Below are 23338 nucleotides of genomic sequence, written 5' to 3'. Positions count from 1 at the left end.
CCCAGGGATTACCCCCAGTCCTGCACCCCACCCTCCTACCGCTGTGCTCCTGCTTGGAAAATTTGAGGAAAGGGCACAGCTGAGCACCAGCAAGTGGGTCTCGCCCCACCCCCAATCTCCATGTGGACTTTGTGAGTGGGGTCAGCCAGCTTGCCCCAACCCTTATCTCCACATGGAGGTAGGGAGTGGCAAGGGCTTGTTGGCAGGAAGAGAGGACTCCCTCCTCAGAATGGACTAAGAACAAGGACCAAGTGAGAAGGGATGAAACAATGGACTGAGGAGGAAGAAACTGGCAGCAGTTGACAATGAAGGAACTGAGAAGTAGAGGAAACATAAGAAAAGAGCTGACACATGTCTTCGCATCTGATGGCAATCGTTTTTGGGTTGCTTTAGAATGACTGAAATGTATCTACCAACAGTACCTTGCCTAAGACAATAAAATTGGCATTCAAGTTATTTTTATGCAGTTAAATATGACATTTTTAAGATGGTCCTCAAAACTGAACAAGCTGCCAGCTCTTAGGCTAGGGAAAAAGAATGTTTCCATTATGGATACTGCAAAATCACCTTTACAGTTTCATGATTCTTAAAGCATATCTCTATCTTTGTCATTTGTTATTGTATACATATCTTGTTTTTTAATTGTTTTGTTTTTATTACTATTATTATTATTACTATTACTATTACTACTACTAGTAGTAGTAGTAGTAATTTATTTTATTGCTCATTACTTCATTATTAGTGTGTATTTTAACTAAATCGAACTTGGAGAACTGTGGACATAACAGAAAAACAAAATACGTTCTGGAAAACTGCTGTTGCAAAGCTTTGTTAATTACTGTCCTCTTAAGAATTAATCAGACTGAAAGTAGGATAACTCTCAGCTTTGTTGATATGTTAGATAACAGCTTTTCAATCAGTGATTTCTGACATGGCTTGAATTTATACTATAAGAAAGACAAGTAACCACCATCCACTTACTGGAGTAAGAGCCCCTTCTGCTTGGGCCTCCATTAGACTTGTAGGTGTGACAGCAAGAAGCTGGCTAGCAGTTCCAACTGGGAATTCTAGTTGATTTGTAAATTGTTCAGAAGCTGCAATACCACAGCATTCAACAGCTAGATCCAGAGCTGCCCCATCAGTTGCATTTTTGCCAATAGCTCTAAACTTATCCTCTTGTGGAGACTCCTCGAGGACTTGAAGCACTTCGGGCTCATCATCAGAGGGGCTTCCAGTTGTTTTATGCCCTATAACTCCATTAGTCCTGAAATCTTGCAGGTCCCGTTCTTTGTCCACTATCACCCATTCCTTGGAGTCAAACTCTTGCTGCCAGGAACTCAAATTGACAGCCACATATCCATTGCTAGCGCCACCATCTCCCTGTTCTGGAGAATATCTGGAAGCAGGCTTGGAACCATCAGGCAGGTATTCTTCGTCATAGTGCCAAACATGTTCATTGCAGGAAGTAACTGGAGGCAAAGGGGTTTTCTGAGAAGCAACAGCAGCAGATTCTTTTCCAGAATTCAATTCTTTTTTCTTCTTCTCCATGCTAGGGAAAAGAAACATTTGTGACATAGTAAATCAGAATTATCTGAATATCATAATTCTTCCAGCCAAAGTCTGGGATTACTTTCCCAGTTGTTGCAAGGAATAGCCATGAATAATGGTGAAATCTGTGCCAAAGAACAGATCAAATTAATTTTCATACATGATGTTTTGAATTGAAATAAATTCAGCACAAAAGAAACTGTGACATACCAGATTTCTAGAAATTTATCTGTGTCTGGCTTTGATTCCAAGGTCAGACGTTTTTCCAGTTCAAAACTGTGGATTGATCGTAACTTCCGAACAAGGGGGACATCCCTGTCTTGTGGTGTCGTCTCCGAGCGGACACGAATCGGAGAACCTAGGCTTGGTGCATTAAGCATGCCATTAACTGGCCCATGACTATTCTCCTCTTCTGTAGCAGTCTGTAACAAAACAATACACATTCACTATAACCTTCAGAAGACAGACAGCCAAATACAATGTACACAGGATAATATCCCAGCTTTTCTTTCTGTCAAAATATTTATGAGCAAGATATTTCAGTTCTTCTATCTGACCAACTTGTCATGCATTGTGGGATCAGATGCCATATGGAGTTAGACACCAAGTCAGATGACGGAGTTCACTATAGGCTGATCTTCCACTTAAGCTTTACAGAACAACAATCTATTTGCACTTGGGACTAATATGAAATCTTTGTGATTTTAAGATTATTTTACCCTAGGTTGAACTTTAGATCCAAAGGAATGCCTTTTTGAAGGATATATATGTTGTACACTACTGTCCAGCATTTAGAACTACTAGAGCATTATTCCACTTCAAGACATGTCAAGGGCTGATCCTATCTACAAATATGTTCTACACTCACACATACAAGAAAATGAATGTCTCATCAGCAAAAACGCCACTTCAGTTGTGACCAAAATAAGCAATGGGAGATTAAGAACGAGCTGCATTCATGCCTGTCATGAAAAACCAGAGGTTTAATGTGATGGCTAAGTATGACCATCAACTGTACCAATCAGGACCAAAACAACAATAAAGCAAAACAACATGGTAGGGGTTTAAGCATTTTAACTAGTGTGGGAGAAAGAGGGGAATTATTATCCTTCTGAAAACATAACCTCTGGGTCATGCAATAATTTAAGTATCGGTAGGTTAAAAAAACAAAAGAAAATATTTCTTGATGTACTGTATGACAAACTTAGGGAATTCATTGCAACAGAACACAATTTGGTGACATCAATTACCATAGATCAGTGGTTCTCAACCTTCCTAATGCCGCAACCCTTTAATACAGCTCCTCATGTTGTGGTGACCCCCAGCCCTAACATTTATCCATTTTACAGATGGAGAACACTGATGCAGAGAGTCCTAGGCGACCCCTGTGAAAAGGTTGTTCGACCCCCAAAGGGTTGAGAACCGCTGCCATTGATGTTTCCAGGAAAAATCAGATGCATTCTTTGTTGGATGTGGCTAAAAATGGAACCTCTGTATTGTAAGTAGAAAGGAAGAGTTTGAGTTGACGTCTCTCCCTGTGATGCCCCTTCTCCATTCACCCTCTAACCCCCACTCTCAAGTTTTGGGTTACAAGTAATCACATTAGCCACCCTTCTCATCTCTTTTGAAACATACAGAGCCTTGACCATTTTCCCTCTCAGGTCCTCAATGTCACTCAAACTTATGCCAATAAAGGTTATGAAATGAAATGTCACTCACAGAAGTATCAGCAGATAGAGTAGCCAAGCTTCCTCTAATAAAAGGTCCTCACTGACACAGAGGTGTCAAGTTTTCCGCAACCCCCCCGGGCAGACTCCCCCCCCGACAGGGTGTTATCTTTCTGAATCAGCCTTATTGTCCGACCTTCCGGTGCATCGACCAGGCCAGGGGACACACCCCCTGCCCTGCGCGACAGCTCTGGAGTTGCAGGGCAGGGGGGGCATGTCCCCTGGCCTGGGCAACGCGCCAGAAGGTCAGAGGGACAGTAAGGCATTCGGGAAAGGGGGGGAAATGGCGCCTTCCAGCCGCTGCCGTTTGCCGGCAGCGGTTGGAAGCAGCTGTATCCGAAAAACCTGTTCGGAAACAGTGGCTTCGTGCCGCTCAGGGGTTGCGAGGCTGCCGCCACTGCAATTCAGCAGCGGTGGCTGTGCAAACCCCTCCCCAGGGACTCTGTTTTTAGCATCCCTGGGACGCTGTATTCTGCCCGTGCGGAAACAGCCAGAGTTATTGGGGTTGGGTTGCATATTATCAAACATGGTTGCATTCACATATTCATTTAGTCATATCCTTTATTTATTTATTTATTTATTTATTTATTTATTTATTTATCCATCCATCCATCCATCCATCCATCCATCCATCCATCCATCCATCCATCCATCCATCCATCCATCCATCCATCCATCCATCCATCCTATTATACATTATGAAAGCCATCACGGTGCAGTGGCTCAGGTGTCAGATTAGGACTTGGGAAGCCAAAGTTCAAATCCCCACTCATATCATGGATGAGGTGACCTTGAGCCAGTCACACACTCTCACCACTGATCCTGGCTAGTATTTGGATGGGAAACCTCCCAGGAATACTAAGGGTGCTAAACAGAAGCAGGCAAAGGCAAACAACCTGCAAAACTCTCTTGCCTTGAAAACCCTATGGGTCGCCATTAGTCAACTGTGGCTTGATGGCAAAAGAGAGAGAAAGAGAGATTAAATTGTGCAGGTGTGTTCCATTCCTTTAGACATGCACCCAATAGGGTAAAACAAAATAAGGAGTCAATTTTTATTTATAGTATTAACATAAGACTGAAGAAAGTAAGGTAGAATGACAACATTTCACTTCCATTGAATTTTGAACTGTGGTCCTATTCCTGCAACTGGAATTCTTTGGTTACAAATTGACTGTTTTCAGCTGACTATAAGCAGCTCTTCTCCATAGTTTCACTCATTCAGACTCGTCATGGTTTCACTTTTCTCAACTCCTCTGCTCCCAACTGCCATTCTTAACTACTGTTTTCCAACTCCCCACTCACCAGCACTCCATCAGCCCGCACTGGTTGCTCCCCGAAAGAGGCAGAACCTAGTCTGTCCATCATACCATCATGTCCTAGTTTTTCAGGGACCTTTGACTGGGAAGTAATGCTTTGTTTTGATTCAGCAAGGGAAACAAAAAAAAATCTTATACAGTAAAAGAAAGAAATAGTTGAATATTATTGTCCTATCAGCCACATCACTTACTTTATGGACTCCCAGTTGTATCTTATTTCTGTTTGCATCCATCTCCTCCCACACATCCTTTTCCTGAGAGCGATGATGTCCAGGAGACTCTGGCAACTTCTCTGGACAGATTCCAATAGGGATACCATTCTCACCATCACTTAGCTGCTCATCTGGAAACACTTCATCTGTGTTTTCTCTCAACAAATCTCCTGGTATTGGGGTAGCATTGGCAATTCTATAAAGAATGAAAAATGAAGAATCTTACTGAAAAGCTGCAACACGTAACTGATTAATCATTTTTATTATTTATATATCAGATTTAATATACCGCCCCATCCCCAAAGGGGAGGTATTAACTGTTTAACAACTTTCAAGAAACTAAAAATTGCTCCTGATAAATCAGTTCAGAGCACCCCCCTTTTCTCTGTTTCCCCTCTCCCTTGATACCACCCTACTTGAGTAATTCTCTGTGTTTGTATCTAACTATTTACGCCTAAGAGAACTCTTGTGTGTCAGGGTCACTTCCAGTCACCAAGAAGTAACAAGGATTTATTGTTCTTCTTAGTCTATCAATCAAGATACCGTGAATCAGCTGGAAAAAAAGATCAACAGAATATGTGAATATGAAAAGAATGCCTGCCACATTTTTTATTCTTGAGGTCCTCACAGAAACTGTGGGTGTTCTGGAGGTAGACAGGCCCAATGGAGAGGCTCCTTACTTGCCATCTCCACTGCATATCTAGACAAAGTCTTCCTCTCACGTGTGCACTTAGGGTTTCTCTTTCAGAATTCAAAATGTCCCAAGGTCCCCTAGTATTATATGAACATACATACATTTATTTATTTATTTATTTATTTATTTATTTATTTATTTATTTATTTATTTATTTTATTTTATTTTATTTTATTTTATTTTATTTTATTTGTAGACCGCCCCATCCCCTAAGGGCTCTGGGCGGTGGACAGCAAACGTCATAACAATTCAACAATAGCAGTTACATTTAAAATCAATAAATACATAAATTACATAAAAATTACAGCGTTCCATGCAAGTCACATGACGTCCAGTATGAGACTATCAGTAGATAAAAAGACCCCTCCCGGAGAGGGGGCGGTATAGATGTTATAGGCTCCCAAGATGATAAAGGGAGGACACAGGAAGGGCGCACACCATCAACGGCCGGCTTCCCCAAAGGCCCGGTGGAACAATTCGGTCTTACAGGCCCTGCGGAACTCTCCAAGATCCCGCAGGGCCCGGACAGATGGTGGGAGAGTGTTCCACCAGGCTGGAGCCAGGGCCGTAAAGGCCCTGGCTCGGGTGGAAGCCAGCCGTATCATTGAGGGGCCGGGGACCACCATGAACTTACTAAGTCCCACTCTAATACTGGGAAACAGCAGGTTCTGAGACTGTATATTTAAAAATAATGAATAATCCTCAATGCATGCAACAACATGATAGAGAGTGAATGGGACAGTGAAAAGAAGTCTTACTGAACAAAACATTAGAGCAAATAAATCACCATGTTATATTTCTAAAGTGCAAACCTTGAGCTAGAGAGCCCAGATTTTCCTAGAGAACCCAGATTTGCCTTTTAAATCCACCTTAAAAGGAGAATCTGGGCTCTCTAGTTTAAACAACATTGAAAGTGATGCTGTTTCAGGGGTGGATTCCCCCCACCCCATCCCCCAAACAGCATCACTTACAATATTGTTTAGACAAGGGAGCCCAGATTCTCCTTTTAAATCCACCTTAAAGGGAGAATCTGGGTTCCCTAGTTTAAACAACATTGAAAATGATGCTGTTTCAGGGTAGATTCCCCACCCATCCACCCCAAAAAGCATCACTTTCAATGTTGGTTGTTGTGGGTTTTCCGGATTGTGTGGCTGTGGTCTGGTAGATCTTGTTCCTAATGTTTTGTCTGCATCTGTGGCTGGCATCTTCAGAGGTGTATCACAGAGAGAAGTCTGTTATACAATGTGTCCAGACTTCTCTTATAACAGACTTCTCTCTGTGATACACCTCTGAAGATGCCAGCCACAGATGCAGGCGAAACGTCAGGAACAAGATCTACCAGACCACGGCCACACAGCCAGGAAAACCCACAACAACCAGTTGAATCCGGCCATGAAAATCTTCGACAATACTTTAAATGTTTTTTAATCTAGGGAGCCCAGTTTCTCCCTTTAAATCCACTCCGAAGGGGATGGATTTAAAAGGAGAATCTGGGGAAAATTTGAGGGTGCCTGTTAGGGGACCAATGTTTAAGTTAGCAGTACCAAAATTTCAGGTTATCTTCAGGAGACTCTCCTTCTGATACCGCCCAGATTTGGTGAAGTTTGGTTCAGGGGGTCCAAATTTATGGATGCTCAAAAGGGTAGCCCCATTTACTATTAGCTCCCATTGGAAACAATGGGGATGGGGGCACCCCCCTTGGGGGTCCATAACTTTGGACCCCCTGAACCAAACTTCACCAAACCTGGCTGGCATTATCAGGAGTGCCACCTGATGAGGGCTGAAAAATTTTGTGCTGCTAGCCTAAAAACTTCGCCCCTTGCTGGCCAACAAAGTAAAAACACTAAAAATATTTTAAAAATACAAATGAACCCAAATCCCCCCCCCGCCCCCCCGGTGATCAAATGGTGGCCACCCAGGACACGCCTCTGACTGGAGCCCTTGACTATCCTCTTGAAGCCCCAGCACAACATGCAGAAGAATACAGACAGTGATGGCCATGAGACATAGAAAAGCTTCAAATACAACATCATTAACCAGCTAGGATGAACTAAAATGCTCCAACATACCCTATTGCAGCTGGGGTCTGCCGAGTATGCAGCTGAGGAGTAGTTGAAGTGGTAGTGGTAGTTAGAGAGCCATCAATTCCACTCTTTTCCCAGTCAAAGGGGTCACTCTCTGTCACTCCAAAATTCTTCATGCTGTTGTCGAAGACGGACATGAGAAGCTAGTAAAAGTAAAGAGAATTATTGAATCCTGTTCAAAAGAGTAAAGACACAATCACTGCCACTTGTAGCCTATAAATATTTGCTCTGAAGGAAGTTCTACCTTAAGCTCCAAAAAGTAGACTGCATACACCAAATATCAAATATCCTTACTGCACACAACTAAATAGAGAGGAGCACTGGGGGTGTGTGTGTGTGGGGGGGGGATCAATATTTTCACATCTGGATTTCAGACAGAGATTATAGTATTTCAGATTACTCTGGTCTCCAATATCAGTTCAATATTTAGATTTTTTTCAGGATTCCAAAATTATTTGGGTCCATTATTCCTCATGGGGAATCTTTCCATGGGACAGGAGTAGCTGTTTTTCAAGCAAATGACACCAAAATTGCAGTAGAGCTCGATGCTCCATGTCCATTGAAGAGCCTCCAGATTTAAAGTGAATTGGACCATGCTGTGAGCCACTGAACAAAGTACCTTCAGTCATCCAACGTTGTTCTCTGAGTGGGGAGGGAATTCCATGCTTTCGCCAGGACAAGGAATAGCCAAACACATAAGAGCTAGTAACCACTGGCCAAAAGCCTTCCAGTGGAAAGAGCCAACATGCTTAAAACAATGTCAAATTAGAATATCTGAGCAATTCTTCAGGCCAATTTAGTAAGCCCAAAACATCCAATGTCTAACCAGAGAATCTGAGCAAGGGAATGGAGCAAGGGAATGGAGTCCAGTCCTACAGAACCAAAGTCAAACCACACAAGTCAAGTAGAACCCAGGGCCAACCTAACAGCAGAAGAATCAATGTCAAACAAGAGAATCCAGCGAAGCAATTGGACAAGTTCCTCCTAACAAGTGAACTATTTTGCCTGTAAGAGATGCCTCCCTCCCCTTCCCACCTGTTGTCCATAATGCCAACCCTACACACACAAAACATAAGTTTGGTGCCATAAAACACTGGTCCTGGATATTCCTGAATCTTTCCAGGAATATTCATGATTGAAATATCAGTATTGCATAGAGTTCCAAATATGGATTCAGATCTCATGTATATTTGGGCCAGATATATCTGAGCGCACATCTGTAGAACTAAATGCTATCCCTATATGTGTTATACACAAAGAATTGTACTGATGAATTTTTTAGGAAGGTACTATAAACCAGGACAAGAATCTAGATGCTACATGTCCAGGAGACAGAAGAACTAGCAGTTATATCTACCCAAGTGATCCTTTCTAGTTGAGAAAGGCAATCCAAGAACTGGGGTGCTACACTTATTAACTATGCAGAAACCATTAAACTGTTTTAGTTATAAACTCTATTCATTTTTAAGAGAAACAAGTGTTCATTTTAGAGTACAGGATCCCCCTTTTATTTCAGAGCCACCACAAGTTGAACATTCTTTCAATCTACCCTATACAGCAAAGTCATCCTTTGGGTTCAAATAAGAATTCTAAGGTGGCAGTTAAAATAAGGAAGGCAAGGTGGCAGGATAACACATGTCACACAGAACACCACAGAAATGCCTTGGCAGAGTTTTCACATAAAGAGATTGCATAGAAAAAGAGAAACACGTTATACTTATCAATTTCTGTTGCTATTAAGATTTGTATGTTTCTTTAAACATTGCCCTAATCAGGCTGCCAAGGAATTGTTTACACCTGACAGAACAAAAGAATCAGGGTGCAATGGTAACAAACATAAACTAATTAACTTTAACTACTGGCTGGGAGAGAGATATAAATGTAAACTTAAATATTTCAAGAATGTGCTGAAATAGAAACAGGAGTCGGCAAGCTGCAGGATTTCATGCTTCCAGTTTTAGATATTAAAGTAATATCTGAAATGGCAATTTCAATTAACCTGGAAAGGGTATTTTAGAAAAATACAAATTACACTTTATACTTCAGAAGTTCCATGGAAGTTAAACCTTGAATGCATTTTCCATTCCTGTCACTTAAATAGGAATGATATTCAGTCCTGCCAAACATACTAAAATAACTGTAAACTTTTTAATTTGAGTTAGAAAGAGGAGGAACTCTACATTCAACATAACGAAGTATTCAGGCAGACTATTTATAAATTATTATTTAAAACAAAATCTTACCTGATAATCAGGTCTGGTAAAATAATCTAAAACAGAAATGTGATCTAGAAATGTATTAAATTCTTGAGGGAGGTGCTTCAACATCAACCGGTGGTCATACCTCTCTTTTATAGAGCCTACTTGCTCCTATAAGCAAGAGGAAGCAACAATTACCAACCACATTTTCCTTTTTCATAATAAATATTTACATCTCTTACACTCTAGTGCATAATAATGTCTCTGATCTGACTTTGTAATTCTTTTATTCAACAAGTTGGATTTGCTGACATAAGTATCGAGGATTTTTCCTGAAACTTCTCCTGGAATAATTCCTTCCAACCCTAGGAAAGCCAGTTTCCAGTGCTGAAGGATCCATGTGAACTAATAGTCATGTGGGACAGGGTTTTACTGAGGAAGGGAAAGGGGGCAGAATACTCTTCTGCAAGCTCCAGATGTGCCAGACATGCAATTTCCTCTACTCTTTCCACTCCTTGGTGCAGGCTCCTGATCTGCATTGGCTATTAGTCTAAACAGTCTCTATTGTCTTAGGAACCAACCTTCTAGGAATGGAAAGGGGCTTCTGGAAAAAATGTATCACAGGATCCAGCCTACTAGCCTTGGTCTTAAATGGGTTTAAATCCTACAACTCTGCACACTAAATGTGGAACCTTTCTCCAGTAGCTAGTGTAGGTGAAGAGCCACTCGAGGGAAGTTCCACACTTAGAACCCAAGGTTTGTAGCAAGTTTTATGCCCATCTTTGCTTAATTAATCAAGTATATTTGTTAAATAAACAAATTATCTCAGTTACACTTCCCTGTCTGAGGCTGTTTCCACACGGTGGCAGAAACGCACCTCCACTGGCATAAATTATGCTGGTGGAGGCTCGGGGACTGCTCACATGGTAGCGTGCGAGCAGCCCCAAAGATCTGCCAAACCGGAGATCTCCGGTTCAGCCTCTCTACTGACCTTCCCATCCAGAGCTGCTCTGGAGGGCTTGAGAGACACGCCCACACTGCCTTCTGACCTCCAGGGGTTGGAGGGCAGTGTGGGCATGCAAACAGCACCCCAGGGGGCGGTGAAAACACCATCCCTAGGGCGATGAAAACATCGGTGTTTTAAATAATAACACTGTTACTCACCCGTGCAGAAACAGCTCTAGTGTCTGCGAAAAGCCTTTTAAAAACACCAAATTTCTGCCAAATATTGCAGCCAAGATCTAAGTTAATTTTATCTAATAAAACTTTCAAAATAACTATTTGATAGATCCAGTGAAGCAAGGTATAAAATTCTGCACACAAAAGATCCTTGAACAATGAACTCATGGATTATTAATCTTAGCCAAATGAAATGAAGCCCTGTACTAGGTGACTTGATTAAAATAATACACTAAATATAATATTTTTAAATAACAGATGTGACACGCTCTGAACTAAATGATTCTCATGAGGAATTTTCAAGCATTCAAACACATTCCCCTCAGTTCATCTCAATTGGTAATATTTCTAATTAGACCTTGTCTTTAATTTTTCTCCAAGGCAGTTGTCCAACCACGAATTCCACCAACATGTAAAACAGGGACCAGAGGTCGTCATGACGTCCCATCTCCTGTAGGGAAAAAGTAGACTGAATGTTGACATGTAGTCAAACTCTATGTTTCCTTGTTACTTCAACATATTTTCCCAGGAATTTCTCAGCCAAAACTCTAATGTCTAGATAACAAGTTGTGTAACAGAGTAAAATTTACCTTAATATGCCATAGACAATGGAATCCAAAATCTTACTATTACAATACAATTTTTAAATTGTAAAGGCTCATATTAAATAAGGGGGGTGGGGGTGGAAGCAGCACAGGCTTCTGCCAGTATAAATGCCTTTCCTGGGGCACTTACTCCGGCGGAGGGGCAAAATCACCAGTGTGCAGCAACCACCAGCCTTCCTTGGTGCTGGGATGTGGGATGGGACTCTGCGCCAGCATCCCAGCACCCCTGCCACTGCCGAAGCAGGGGCAGTCAGGGGGCATGGCTGGGAGAGGAGCTGACATTAGTCAGCTTCCTCCTGGCCATTCGTTGGTTTAGGCTGGCAACAGGGAAGCTGGACCTGCACAACACTTTTGGGTCGAGCAAGTCCATTCAACCCCATACAGGCTTCTCAGCAGAAGGGAGGCTGTTTTGTTTGCAAGCCTCCCTGCGGCGTTGGGAAGCCTCTCTGGAAACAGCAGGGCAGCACAATTGCAGCACCACCGCCTCACTGCTTGGATGGGGCTGCCCAACTCCTTGATGCTTTTCACACATACTACTGCCAAAACAAGTCTCTCTTATCCTATAAATTATGCATTTTATTTTTCCTACCTAAATGTAGAATTTTACCTCAGTTGAAATTCATTTTGTTAGTTTTAGCCCATTTTTCCAGTCTGTCAGGATCATCATGTATCTTGACTCTGAATTCTACTTCATATCCTAACCCCTCCCAATTTAGTATCATCTGCAAATTTTAATGGCTATCCCCTCTATTCCTTCATACAAATAATCTAAAACACAGGGCCCAGGACAGACCTCTGAGGCACTCATTTGTCAGAGGATGAGGAACTATTAACAAGCACTCTTTGGCCAAATTCCCACTGAAAATTTAATCTAGATACAACCAAGTTTCAAAAGAATCGGCACTTTTTCATCCAGGTTCCAACATCCTCACTGCAGCATGTTTCTAGTGAAGACATCTAGGCCTGCCCATAACGGGGTGGGGGGGTGGGGGGGTGCCTGCTGTCAGGGGTGCAATTGTTAAGCTAGCAGCACCAACATTTCAGAGTATTTTTAGGAGTCTCTCCTGATGATACCACCCAGGTTTGGTGAAGTTTGGTTCATGGGAGCCAAAGTTATGGATCCCCAAATGTGTACCCCCATCTCCTATTAGCTCCCATTGGAGTGTTTTTTTCAAAAAGGTGGATATACAAGCAGGTCCAGGGAAATCCCATGATAAGGGGGCGGGGGACACCAGAAATGGGACTGATCTGAGTTCTGTGGTTCGGCAGTGGGTAGATCGCGAGAAAACCTGGATATTTTGGGTGACTATCCCAGGATTAATCGCCAGTGGGAAATCGTTCCCTGGGTGCTAGCTGTCAACCAGTTAAAAATCCAACAGTAACAGGATTTATTTATTTATAATTAATTAATTTTATATACTGCCCCTCCCCCGAAGGGCTCTGGGCAGTGAACAACACAATAAAACAACAATTACATTAAAACCCCATTAAAACAATAAATTAACAAAATTACATTGGCGTCCAGCATAAAACTTCATAAACCCACCCTGGAAGAAAACAAGATAAGAGAGCGAAGGGCCCCCATAAGTATTAAGACCCAGAGTGTAAAAGGGGAAGAGAAGAGGGGGAAGGAGCACTCATCAGCGGCCGGCCCCCCCAAAGGCCCAGTGGAACAATTCGGTCTGACAGGCCCTGCGGAACTCTCCAAGATCCCGCAGGGCCCGGATAGATGGTGATAAGGTGTTCCACCAGGCCGGGGCCAGAGCTGTAAAGGCCCTGGCCTGGGTAGAGGCCAGCCACATCATCGAGGGGCCAGGGACCACCAGCAAATTGGCCTCTGATGAACGTAGAGGCAGTGCAGGGACATATGGGGTAAGACGGTCCCGAAGGTACGAAGGTCCCAGGCCGCGTAAGGCCTTAAAGGTAAGCACCCATACCTTATGAATGATTCGGAACTCAACTGGGAGCCAATGCAAGCGGCGCAACACAGGTTGAATGTGTTCTCTGAAGGCACCACCTGTGAGAACACGTGCCGCCGTATGCTGAACCAGTTTCAGCTTCCGGAGCAGACGTAAGGGGAGGCCCACGTAGAGCGAGTTACAATAGTCTAACCTAGAGGTGACCGTTGCATGGATCACAGTGGCAAGGTCTGCCTGGGAGAGGAAAGGGGTCAACCGCTGGGCTTGTCGAAGATGGAAAAACGCAGCCCGGGTTGTGTGGGCCACCTGGGTCTCCATTGAAAGAGACGAATCCAGGGGGACCCCAAGACTGCGGACGGAGGAGGCCGGTGCCAATACAGTCCCCTCCCACTCCGGCGGCTGAAAATCTCCTATCTCCCCCCCTGCGGCCCAGCCAAAGGATCTCCATCTTCGATGGATTCAGTTTTAACCTGCTCTGTTGCAACCATCCAGCAACCGACTCCAGACAATGCTGTAGAGCTGCAGGGGCGACGACTGCCCCCCCCTCCATCGACAGAATGAGCTGAGTGTCATCAGCATACTGGTGACAGATCAGCCCAAAGCTCCGCACCAACTGAGCAAGGGGGCGCATATAGATGTTAAACAATAGCGGGGATAACAGAGCTCCCTGGGGCACACCGCAATGAAGCGGGCACCTTCGGGAGGCTCGATCCCCGCACCACACTTGCTGACTCCGATCCCAGAGAAATGAGACAATCCACTGAAGGACAGTGCCCCGCACCCCGGAAGCGGCCAGGCGGTGGGTCAAAAGGTCGTGATCTACCATATCAAACGCTGCGGTAAGATCTAATAATACCAGCAACGCCGATCCACCTCGGTCAAGTTGTATGCATAGCGTATCTGTGACAGCCACAAGGACAGTCTCCGTACTATGCCCAGCACGGAAGCCGGATTGGAAGGGATCAAAAGCCCGTGTGTCCTCCAGGAAGCCCTGAAGCTGCTCCAACACCACTCTCTCAATTACCTTCCCCAGAAATGGAAGATTCGAAATGGGTCGGTAATTGGCCAGATCTCCAGGATCTAACGATGGTCTTTTCAAGAGTGGGCGGACCACTGCCTCCTTCAACCCACCCAGAAAGACTCCTTGCTCAAGGGAGCCATTGATGATCTTCAACAGGTGGGGTCGTAACTCCCCCTGGCAAGCTTTGATAAGCCAGGAGGGGCACGGATCCAGAGGACAGGTAGTAGGTCTAACAGCAGCCAGGACCCTGTCAACACTGGCTTCAGAGAGCAGAGAAAACTGGGCCAAACAAGGGCCAGAAGACGGCAAGGGAGCCTATAGTTCGCTAATTGTAGCAGGAAGGTCTTGGCGGAGCGACGCAACTTTATCCGCAAAAAAGCTCATAAATGCCTCACAGTCAATAGCCAATTGAGAATTTGCAGAACCTCCAGGTAGTGAGGTCAAAGACCGAATCAAACGAAACAATTGTGCCGGGCGAGAACTAGCAGACGTGAGAGAAGAGGAGAAGAAGATTCTCTTCACCTCTTTCGTCGCCATCTCATAGGCCTTCGTAAACGTCCTATAAGATGCTCGCGCAGCTCCGTCACGAGATTTCTTCCACACTCGCTCTAGCCGTCTGAGCTCCCATTTCATATGGCGTAGCTCCTCGGTGTACCACAGAGCTAACCGAGAACGGGGGCACAGAGGACGCCGGGGGGCAACAACCTCGATGGCATCGGAAAGCCAGGCATTCCAGTGGTACACCTGCTCATCAAGTGTGCTGGCGGGTTCAGGGTCCTGCAGAGCATTCAGGAATCCAAGTGGATCCATAAGTCTCCGCGGGCGGACATAAATCAGTCCGTCGCCTAGACAGGGGAGGCGCGGCAAGTCCATCTGAACCTTCAGGGCATAATGGTCAGACCATGGCACTCTATCAATAGAGGATACGACCATATTAATTCCTGACCCGAAGACCAGGTCCAGCGTGTGACCAGCCTCATGAGTGGGGCCAGAACTTAATAAGGAGAGGCCCAGCGTCGCCATGGATGACACTAGGTCCGCAGCTACCGTACAAGAGGCGGTGTCGACATGGACATTGAAATCTCCCAAGACAATAAGTCTGGGGAACCTCAGGGCCCAGTCAGCCACCACCTCCAGCAGCCGCAGCAGACCGTCCCCCGGTGCGCTAGGCGACCGGTACACCAAGAGGACGGCCAACCTCTCCAAAGCCAACCACTCTAGACCGACACACTCCATACCAATGATCTCCGGGACCGGGATAGCCCTGAAGGGGATGGAATCACGGATGAACATCGCCACACCGCCCCCCGGCCCTGTTTTTGTGACTGGTGGAGACACACGAAACCTGGTGGTGAGACCTCACATAAGGCGACTGTTTCCCCTTCACGCACCCAGGTTTCGATGATGCAAGCCAGGTCCATTCGCTGACTTCCTAGGAAATCGCGAAGTATTGCTGTTTTATTGTTAATGGACCTGGCATTGATCAACACCAGAGACAAAGCGGGGTGTCCCTGAACCCGACCACCTTCGTTTCTTGGGATAGGTCGGAGGTCAGAAGGCGAACGAGCATACCCATATCTCGTCCATCTTCTCTCATAAGGCAGCCGCCTACCGCTATACTTACCCTGTCCCATTAAAACTGGGTATGGATCCAAACCACATTTTACCAACTTGTCAACATGTAGAACCTTATCAAAAGCATTACGAAAGTCAAGGTAAGCTATGTCCACAGCATTCCATTGATTCAACCAGGTAGTAACTTTGTCAAAAAAGGAGATAAGGTTAGCCTGATACATTTATTTTATACCCCCACCCTTCTGACAAAGTATTTTATACCCCCACCCTTCTGACAAAGGCACTTACCCCCCGGGCAGCCTATACCACTCAATTATTCATTTTCCCAGTGTTAACCATCTAGGGATGAGATTAAAACAGTAATACAATTATTTAAACAAAAACCAACTATAGAATTATACTCCATCCCAGCAAAAGATCTAAGTGGAATTGTGAATTCATCCACTTCCTCCTCCTCCAACCCTCGCCCCCCCACCCCAAACAGCAAGGGTCAACTCATCTGAAGTTTTTCAGGGATCAGCATATATTCAATTTCAGAGGCTCCTATTATTAGCCCAGGGGGAGGGGAGGAGGGCTGAGACAATGGAAGTCCCAAAGATACTTGCTTGCATGAAATCCAAGGAAAAGCCCATAAATCCTGTAGGATCCAGATGCCTCACTGCACATATTGTTGGTGTTTAATAAGAAAAGAGGGGGAGCTATTCCCCACCCCTTTCCCCCTCTTTTTTCCTTTTCAAGCATTAGCATTTGAATGCACACAGTCACCAATGGAAGCTGAAGCTCAGAACATTTTAAAAATAAACTGGCGATCCCAGTTCTCTGAGCAGGCAGCTTGTGGATGGATCAGGGGTTAGGATTCCAAGGGAGTAGGAATCAGTCTATCAGCTGCACTCATTTTTGGCCCCCTGGAAGGGGTTTGTTTGCTGTACAGAGAGGTTGCGCCGGGAAGACTGAGCTTAGCTGGCAGTTTTAATGGTCACTTTGCTTAGCAAGGTAGGTAAGGGGTGGCGGCAACAACCAGAGATTGCATTCTGCTCACAAGCAGAGCAAGAACTGCAGCAGGAAGAGAAGGAAACAGCGCACGGTCAAGGCCCTCTGCTCCTTGTCACACACAAGATGGCAAAGCACCCAGGGCAGCAACGCCCTAAGGAACTACTAAGAGGCAGCATCCCGACTGGCCCTAGAGACCAACTGCAGGAATGAATGGCGGATGGTTTGGAAAGTAGTTGGGCAGCACCACATCAGCTCTTTGCACAATGAGGATAGAAGGGCACATTCTAACCTTGTCTCTGGAGGAGAAAAAGTCTCCTAATGTAGGCAGAAGCAGAAAAATCCGAGCTGATTAATAAGAGACTGCCTTCTAACTCCATTGCCAGGCTCCTCCTCCAGCCCTCCCAAGGCCTCTCCAATCCTCCCTCCACCCCAAACACCAAGGGACTAATTTTTAATGGCGGTAGCATGCTACTGTCTCTCTTCTGCTGAAGCACTACTGTCCACATTTTGACCTTTCTGTGGAACAGAGTATAGTTCTATAGCCAGAACACTCTGATTAAAGTAACATAGTTTCCTTTGCTAACATTTTAAATGTTTCATGACACACTATTTCTAAAGTACAAGTTACTGAAAAAGGAAAAGCAGAAATATATTATAAGAACAACATTATCAGTGGTGTCAATTACTACATTACTGAAGTACTGAAGGATACTGGAGTAATACTCACTCTGTTCCTGTGAGCATTGACCGATGCATACCGCACTGTTCCTCTAAAACCAGCAACAGCCCGGGGCTATAAGCGTACACAGGGGGAGAAAAATACAACATTTTCAATATTAAGGAGTATGACATACATATCAGAATAACACAGGACCACAGTTTCAGACTCTTCTACCAAGAATTGTGACCTCTTTAGCCTTCTATACTATTGCTGTAATATAGTCAGTAAAGTATTTTAAATGTAACTTGTGGACACAGAAAGGAGACAAGTATGCCTTGTACATAATTCCCTGAGAAGTTCATAGTCATTGCCTAATTAACCAGATTACATTCTACCAGGATATCTATGCCCAGGCAACCATTTATTATTTGATCTTCTGTTTTTTTTTTGCCTAGAAGCCAATACGACTTTGATTGCCATTTTCCATTAGTACCTTAACACCACCATCAAAGTATTTTTATTTTTTAAAACACCAAGATTGTACAATAAATCATTATTATATCAAATAATCAACACACACACTGTCTAGGAAAATTCCTTAGCGCAACTATTATTTAACATTACTACTACTAGCAATTTATCACACTCTCAATCATGGTATCCTTTTGGATGGCCTTCTGAGATAGGGAGGCATTGTCCATGGCAATTCCAGTCCAACCTCGAGGTTTCAGAGTATGGTGCTGGGGGGCTGCTACTCTACCCCTTGGTCTTTGGCCTATGGGATTCTCCAAGGTTCCATCTTGTCCCCTATTTTTTCAACATCTATGCAAAGTTTCTGGGAGTGAGCATCTGGAAATTAGGGCTGAGCTGCCCCCAATACGCAGATGGCACTCTGATCCATCTTGTCATATCAGCAGATCCCAGGGAGTCCGTGCAAACTGTGGTGTCTGGAAACAGTTTTGGAATGGATGAGGGCTAACAAGCTGAAATGTAATCCCAACAAATGGGCTACTGATGGGAGAAAAGTCTGACCTGGGATATGGGTTATCCTGTTCTGGATGGAGTAGGTTTGTAGCTGGTGGGTGTGAGCCTTCTGGTGGATAAGCAGCTAACAGTGATAACTAGGAGTGCCTTTCAGCAGCTTCAGCTGGTCAGCCAGCTATGGCCCTTTCTGGGCACAACGGATCTTGCCACTCTGGTGCATGCTGTGGTAACATCTAGAATAGATTACTGCAAAGCTACAGTTTGTACAGAATGCTGCAGTCAGAGTGTGGACTAGAATAAGTCATAGAGATGATATCACTTTGTTTTACCTACATTAGCTCCCAATTTGTTTGTGGGTTTAATTCAAGGTGCTGGTACTGACCTCTAAAGCCCTGCTATCCTGGGACCAATATCCCTTAAGGACTGCCTTCTCCCATGTATGCCTATCTGGATCACTCTGTTCATCCTTGGAGACCCTGATTTGATTGCCTTTGCTATCTGGGAATACACAGGTGGTAACAAGAGAAAGGGCCTTCTCTGCCATGGCTTCAAAACATCAGAACCTCCTCACCAGGGAGATCCATCTGACTCCCTCTACCAGTGAGAGCATCCCCCAACTTCCAAGTAAATCAAACTTACTAGAATCCCAACGTGGGCTGTATCGGAAGACTGAAATTGAAAACAGAGTTGCTCACCAGTAGCATGTGTTCATTGAGGTCTTCAGTGCAGACACACATACCCTCGCTCCTGTCCTGCTGTGAGCTCTTGTAATTTTTTAAGGGCTTCAGAGACAAAGAAGGAATTGAGGGTGGAGGGGACACCCCCATCTGGTACATGTAACTGAGGGCAGGAAAATCTCCTGTGTTTCTGAACAGGATGGGAGGGACACCCCCTTCCTAGATGGGGAGCTAAGAAAAATCTTCTGGTCAGCAGGCCTGTGCACAGGTGCAGTTCAATGTGTGTCTGCATCAAAGACATCAATGAACAGCAGTTACAGGTAAGCAACTCTATTTAACTGTTGTTCCATTGAGAATCTTCTGTGCAGCCATGCAGCCATCCATGTTGTGGGATACTGTGTCTTATAATGATGGTCTTGGGAGGAGTGCTCTCCCCACCTCTTCTCATGTGAGTGGGTAACCAGCCTACTCTCAGCTCCAGAGGGGAGAGTGCTTCAAGCCCTTAAAAACTTCTAGAAGGGTTGTGGTCAGTTCTCTATAGCCACCCTGCATCTGTGCAATCCCATGCATGCCTGCACAGAAGACACTCAATGAACAACAGTTGCAGTCAAGTGAAATTTTGTCTTACTCTTTGAAACCAAAGGTCTTAAGAAAGGTCCAGCTTTTTGAAAGAGAGTCCTCTACTAGCAGTTCTTCGAAAGGAGCAGAAAATTGGGAGTCAGATCTGAAGGTGACCTTTCCCCTATGGCAATAGTTCAAAGGCCTGCTATCCAGCCCAGCCAAATACGGCTCGACCAAGCAGTTGATCATTCATACTTCACATTTTTAGGTGCAATATACACACATCTAAAAATCCTACTCTGTTAAGTATCCCTAACAGTTTAGGCAATCACTCCATTTAGAGACTTTCCTTTTAAAAGATAAGCTAGAAATACTGCAATCCTGGCTGAATCCATCCGATGTTCTGCAAATGCTTAGCATATTACTTGCATTGCTAACTATTCTTTTATTCCCACAGCAAGGCAACTCTTTTCTTAAGAATGTGCACAGGACTGAACACTGAGAGAACAAAACTTGTATGCTCTGCACAAAGCACTCCAAAAGAGGGTGGCTTCATTCCAAGTCCCACAATAGCTCTGATCAAAGATTCTTCCAGTTGCTTCTATGCAAAACACTAATAGCATAATGGAAAAATCCTGAAGCTCCATTCAAAGCCATCTTTGCTTCTTCTAAATTAAAAAAAATTACTGAAGTGTGGTAGCTGTCCCAAGTGATATGGTAGAAAAACCGAACCACAAATTTAAATTAAGATAGCGCAATAGCGATAAAAAGCCTCTAATAGTCTATAATAATTTAGAGATAAAATATGTAAGAATATGAAGACTATCAGGAACACATTGGGAAATGCTTTTACAATTCCCTCACAAACTGAAATCTGTAGTCAAAGTCTGTGAAGAGCAAAACAAGTAGCTTTGAAGATATTTCTGCTTAACAAAATTCACTTCTCAACCTCAAGCAAATAGCTGAACTTGCTTCTCCATTAGGAAAAAGACAGTATTCAGATTAGAACAATTCCTTTCTTTGAAGTGGTAATAGCACTATCGTCCAAAAATTCCACCTTCTACCAGAACTTGTTTGTACAAGCTATATGTTCTTGTAGATTTGTATAAGATGCAACAGTGTATAAGATGCAACCTGTTTCTGACTGTTCTCATTTCCCACAACCAGCCTTCAGACACAGTTTCTCACTTAACGAAATAAGTACCCAGATCACCTGCCACATTTGTTCACCCTAGCTATTCCCCTGGTTTACAATCTACCCAGACTGGTCAATGAAAAATAACTACTTCCAAAAACAGAGTAGAGAATGATCTATTTGCAGTATTTGAACAGGTCCCATGTGTGAAAAATCCCTACCATGCTACAGGAGTGAGCAAAGAAAACACAGTGAGTTTTCAGAAACTGGGAGTGCATCTTCTATCATAGCAAATCAGCCATAGGGCAGTAGTGTAACCAAGATCCTCTGAAGATGCCAGCCACAGATGCAGGCGAAACATCAGGAGAGAATGCTGCTAGAACATGGCCATACAGCCCGGAAACCACACAGCACCCCAGTGATTCCGGCTGTGAAAGCCTTCAACAATATAGTGTAACCAAGAGTTTGGCATCAGTAACTGTACATCATGAAAAACTTTTTAAAAGCTATTGCTATTGCAACAGCAATATAATTGCAAATGAACTCTACCCAGACACGTACAAATGTGCCTCACCCCCCTGTGACATGGAGAAAATATACATCCCACCACACAATCACTCTTCACAGTGTCATGGACGGAAACATATCTATTGTGACATGTCTTTGAAGATGCCATCCATAGATGTGGGCAAAATGTTAGGAGCAAAAACTACGAGACCATAGCCAAACAACCTGGAAAACCAACAACAGCCAGTTGATTACAGCCATGAAAGCCTTCAGCAGTACAAGGTTCTTATCCCTTAACCTGTAGAAATGGCTATAAGTAGAGAAACACTAATCTATGATTAACGCAAAAATATGTGGTATTTCCTATTGTGCTGTTTGTTTGTTTGGTAAATTGTAACCTTCATGATCAAAAGGTGAGGTAAAATATTTTAAATATGCAAAAGGTTAGAAAATATAGGTCTGCCACAAGATGAAAATATACAAAATGACTGTTAACATTTTTCATAAACTTCATGAAGAAACAGATACTGAACATTAGCTATCCCATAAAGTCTAGTTTGGTCTAGATAAAGTACCCCAGATCACAACTTCTGAATCAAGATTAGGTACATCTGATCATGTAAGAGAGCCTTAAAGAAAGCTCTATAATATTTCTACCAAACATGTTCAAATATCCACATCATTTCCTGTCCAAACAGATCATCTAATATGTTGATCCTGTATATTTACACAATCTTTTTCTAGTCTGTATTTTCCTGAATAGAGCTATACTAAACAGACTGCAATGAAGTTTTTCATTAATGAGTGAAACAATATGACTCTGAAATAATATAGTTCTTTATACTAAAGTTATTCCTTCCCCAAACTTATTTATTTTTTAAGTCAGGTAAATTTCCAACTATAGAATCCAGTATTGGAAGTTAGCTGTTTTCCATCTGGATAGGCCAGCTGATGCACCAAAACATACAACATTGTTCAAGGTCACGGAATATGTCAATAGCTCAGGACAAAATTAGAAACATAATTACACCCAACCCTTATTCCTTAACAGTAATTACTGGGATCATATAAGCATCTCTGTAAAAGAGCTGAATCAAACACAGATGAAGCAGTTAAGGCCAGAAAACGTTCTAAGGGGTAGTTCAGTACATCAAATTAAAATGTTCTTCATTTAAAGAATTTAATAGAGTTTCTTACTGGTCTGACATCCCCACATGAATTTGTAAACTGGCGTGCCAAGCCAAAATCCAACATGTAACACTTTCTCCAAGTGCTAGGAAAACGACCCATAGCAAAGTTGGACTAGAAGAAAAAAAGAAACGAAAATTACTTTTATCTCTTATAGCATATAAGATATCTACTAGATGTGAGTCTTTATTTCATATTGTTTGCAACTGCTAGAACAAAAAAAAAATCAAATATATTTCATACTGTACAACCAAAGGAGGAAAGAGTCCTTTATTTACCATTCAGAGATTTTGTACATATCCACATTCTTGGGTTTAGATTGCATTTGACAAATCAAGGAAATCAGTACTTTGGTATATAATAAGATATGTTTATCTACATAGATTTAATGAATTTCCTTCTGCATGCCTTTTTAAAAAAAGAAATGTAGAATTTTATAGCAAATAATGTCTTACTTAAATAAGAATGTTAAGTTTCTTCCTGACACCAGATACTGGATGATCCTGGATCAAATTGTCTCAGCACATACAAAATACATAACAGCTATGAAGAAC

The 23338-nt window shown here is 43.3% G+C and overlaps 1 protein-coding gene across 4 annotated transcripts in view; it reads right to left on the bottom strand.

Annotated features, from left to right (window-relative positions):
* TTBK2 (tau tubulin kinase 2) overlaps positions 1–23338 on the bottom strand; it is a 74775-nt gene that overhangs the window by 30462 nt on the left and 20975 nt on the right. For 3 of the 4 annotated variants that reach the window (XM_048484133.1, XM_048484136.1, XM_048484135.1), the window contains exons 6-13: positions 22794–22898; positions 17799–17864; positions 11317–11409; positions 9825–9950; positions 7567–7724; positions 4783–4999; positions 1759–1970; positions 982–1549 (exon numbers count right to left, since the gene is read on the bottom strand). In XM_048484133.1, coding sequence (XP_048340090.1) covers positions 982–1549; positions 1759–1970; positions 4783–4999; positions 7567–7724; positions 9825–9950; positions 11317–11409; positions 17799–17864; positions 22794–22898 — 1545 coding nt within the window. Of the gene's footprint in view, positions 1–981; positions 1550–1758; positions 1971–4782; positions 5000–7566; positions 7725–9824; positions 9951–11316; positions 11410–16366; positions 16418–17798; positions 17865–22793; positions 22899–23338 lie in introns of those variants that run through there. The other variant, XM_048484137.1, reaches the window with a different exon arrangement.

The sequence above is a fragment of the Sphaerodactylus townsendi genome, linkage group LG02, assembly GCF_021028975.2.
Source record: "Sphaerodactylus townsendi isolate TG3544 linkage group LG02, MPM_Stown_v2.3, whole genome shotgun sequence".
Lineage (NCBI taxonomy): Eukaryota > Metazoa > Chordata > Lepidosauria > Squamata > Sphaerodactylidae > Sphaerodactylus > Sphaerodactylus townsendi.
Note: the sequence above shows the minus strand (reverse complement) of the source record. Positions and strands in the feature narration are given on the sequence as shown.